Raw genomic sequence first — 3,405 nt, 5'->3', positions numbered from 1 at the left:
TGGCCAGCCCAGTCCTAAACCACAACAAGCTGAAAGCAACTACTGCAACACATAGTATTCACTACCTGCCTCAGCACTGCCAGGAATTTCCATGGAATTCCCAGAATTAGGAACTCCTGACCAAATAAAACCATAAAAATTAAGATAAAATGTTAGCAACAAATAGAGAAATTATGTGCTGCTAAGTATCTTACAACAGGTCACTCACTTTTAACTTTTGTGTCAGGAGAGGGTTTTTTAAGCTGTACTGTGGACTCTGGTTCAGGTTTTTTCATCTGAATGGGATATCCACTTTTCTCCAACCAAGCCTTCAAGTTTTCAATGTACTCTCTTCCAAACAACGTTGAATCATCGAAGTTTGGGAATAGTGTTGGTGCTGGAGCCATTTCCTGCAGCCCTACAGCTTCAAGTATTTTCTCTTGCCTAAAAACAGATGCTAGCGCAAAGGTCTGACCCAGAAGTGCTAAAGACTTACGACAAAGAGAAACAGTGGTCTCGAAAGCACTTGCCATTTCTCTTGGATTCCCAAAACCGCTTGTCTTAATGCTCAATTCATAAGCATTGCAGGCCATAAGCAGCGGTGTAACACCTTTTAGGAGGCGATCTTGTAGCCTCATTATGTATTTATCAAAAGGTTTTATTATTTCAAAGAAGCAGTTCTTTGTTTTCACAGCACCCTTGTCCAATAGCATATTTAAAAACTCATTGTCCACTTTCGGAGTTTTCAGAGCGGCATGTTGTAAACTCTTGATAGTAAAAAAACAATAATCTCTGTGTTCTGGCTTTAAGGAGCATTTGAATGAGGCAAGCATTTTTGCACAGGTTTCTGTCTCTAGCTCAAAGAGAGCTCCAAAGAGTCGGGAAAATTCTGCATCATTTTTTATCGCATGAAACCCAGCCCATTTAATAATTTCTATTCCAAATGTTGAAAAAATATCAGATTTGTCCACAAGGTCAAAACTGAGATTTCTGAAAACATGGGCAGGCTTCGGAAGCCTGAGAATAGGCCTCGGGGTTGTTATAGCTGGCCTCGGATTAGGTCGCAGAGGCAACTTCTGGTTAGGGCGTGGGACGGTCACCGGCCTCTGGTTAGGTCGTTCAGCAGCTTCTGGCATCTGATCCGGTTGCACAGCTGGCTTCTGATCGGGGCTTGGTTGCAGTTTTTTAGTGTTCCATTTCTTCAGAGGAGTTTTGATATCTGCTTTGAATACTTTTGCTTTAACAGCGCCCCTCGTAATACGCTTTCCTCGCAGAACTCTTCCCCTGCCAATGCTGCCCCTCCATATCGGGGGTCGGAACTCGCTGTCAGACTGAATTCCAAAATCCACATCGTACTCCTGATTTTCCATGTTGCCGTAGTCCTCCTCCATGAGTCCTGGCGATCTAAAATCACCTAAAATATCTGAAGAACTAAAATCAGTTTCATGTTGTCCAGTGGATTCCCAAGAGTCAGGAGGGCCATAGTCCTGATCATGAGAAGCCAGGCCCCCATACTCCCGGTCGTGGGAAGTTGGACATCCGTACTCCCGGTTGTGCGAAGCCGGGTGCCCGTACTCCCGATCGCGAGATGCTGGGTGCCCGTACTCTCCGTCATGCAAAGCTGGGTGCCCATACTCCCGATCGTGCGAGGCTGGACGCCCGTACTTCCGGTCACGAGACACCGGGTGGCCAAATTCCCGGTCATGGGATGCTGAGTGGCCATATTGTTCATGGTAATAGTTATCTTTCCTTATAAGAGGACTAGCAGATCTGTAAGAAGGTCCTGGATAGTCATCTCTAGGGTCTTCCTTCCAGTCTTCATGTGGATGGTGCTGGGCGTTTTCATGAGTGTATCTTCCATCATCATGAAAACTGTCCTCGTACCTTGGTCTTGGGACGGGCCTTGCATGACCTGTAATGATAAATACATAAATACACCAATGCACTGCAAGTAGCTTTAAGAAAAAAAATCTAATCAACACGTTCAGACACAAGAGTCAACACATCAAAACTGCTGAAGAACAGTACACAGAGCTAACTTTAGGATATTCCTATTTGCTTTCTTACGTACACTGAATAATTCATAATAAGCAAAAAGCAACAAATTATTATCAATGGCTAAAAACAAATGACAAAACAATTACTTAAAAATTCTACTCTCCCTTAAGCTGAAACGCAAGTACCGCTACAAACCCCATTTTCTACTTCATAACTTTCTCAGTCTAGGAAAATGCTAATGTTGTGCTCATAATGCTTCTACTTGGATTTCTCAGATGTAAAAATACCAGAAGCACACACTTTCTGTTTCCACACTGAATGCTGGAATTCCAGTTGAACAGAAGATCGTATTTTCTACAAACTCATATGCAATTATCTAAGACAACATTAAAGCCAGAATAACTAGAGTTTCCTGCAAAGTGTCCAAGAATCCCTATTCCTTAATTCCAGTAGGTAAATTCAGAAAGTAAAGAATACTTGAACTAATTCAGTATTCTAAATAAATTATTTTTGGATCTTATATGACTTTAAGAAAACAAAAGAGATCTCATTTTAAAACTCCCAGTTTCCTGTGAATGTAATCCAAGTTATTTTTCTAGACATTTCATACACCAAATTTAAAAGAATCTGCAAATGTATTGTATATGTTCACAAGATTAATGTCCTGCCTTTTCTCCAAAAATAACATAAAATACAAAGACCCAAAGGCTGCCTACGCTTATTTAACTTATCAGACATCAACAGAATTCCACCCTGCAGCCATGTCTCTGGAGACCTCCCTGAAATTGGACCCACTCTCTAATGCAGCCTGAACAGAATTCCTTTGTTTGAAATTTGCTTTTTTTGCCTGGAATTTGCATTCCACATTGAAATAGTGTCAGTCATACCAAGCTAACAGCCTCTTAAATAAAAATGGATGAGGAAAAACACCAGCACAAGTCCACATTTTAGGCAAATAGACGTAAATGGAAGGCAAGAAATCCCACATAGCTGTTACCAGATGAGCTGGCATGACCCAGGGCACGTCATGCCTGGGTTTCGTTACCTTTAAAATGATGGATCGTGTCGTCTACAGCATCACTCCGGTCCATGCGATACCTTTTAACTTTGTCCTGCACTACAGCATCAAACGTCTCCCGTGTGATCCGCCGAGAGGCCATTTTTATCCTGTAGCAAAACAGCACAATGCCGTCCCTGACCAGGGCACGGATGCGGGGGAATGTTCGCCCACTGCGGAGCCGCTATCGCCGCCGGCACCTTCCCGGCACCCCGGACCCCTCCGGTGGGCTTAGCCCGGGTGGATTCCCGTGAGCACGGCGTGAGGGTGCGAACAGTTCCCTCCTCTGGTTCCCCGTGTGAGTCGGCCCAGCCTGAGGTAAAACGCAGCGTAAAGGGGAGCCGCGGCTGTTGGCGCCTTCCCACCCCTCA

At 43.9% G+C, this 3,405-nt stretch overlaps 1 protein-coding gene across 1 annotated transcript; it reads right to left on the bottom strand.

Moving 5' to 3' along the window:
- Positions 1 to 208: 208 nt before the first annotated feature.
- LOC104533247 (SURP and G-patch domain-containing protein 2-like) lies at positions 209 to 3,137 on the bottom strand (the record flags this gene model as incomplete). The annotated part of the gene is made up of 2 exons (XM_010188526.1): positions 3,023 to 3,137; positions 209 to 1,891 (listed from the first exon to the last, which is right to left on the bottom strand). Coding segments are annotated over exons 1-2 (1,798 nt in total), but the record flags the coding sequence as incomplete, so codon positions are not given.
- Between the last annotated feature and the right edge of the window lie 268 nt (positions 3,138 to 3,405).

The sequence above is a fragment of the Mesitornis unicolor genome, unplaced genomic scaffold (assembly GCF_000695765.1).
Source record: "Mesitornis unicolor isolate BGI_N332 unplaced genomic scaffold, ASM69576v1 Scaffold44437, whole genome shotgun sequence".
In the NCBI taxonomy this organism is placed as follows: Eukaryota; Metazoa; Chordata; class Aves; order Mesitornithiformes; family Mesitornithidae; genus Mesitornis; species Mesitornis unicolor.
The sequence above is the reverse complement of the archived record's forward strand: the minus strand, read 5'-3'. Positions and strand labels throughout refer to the sequence as shown.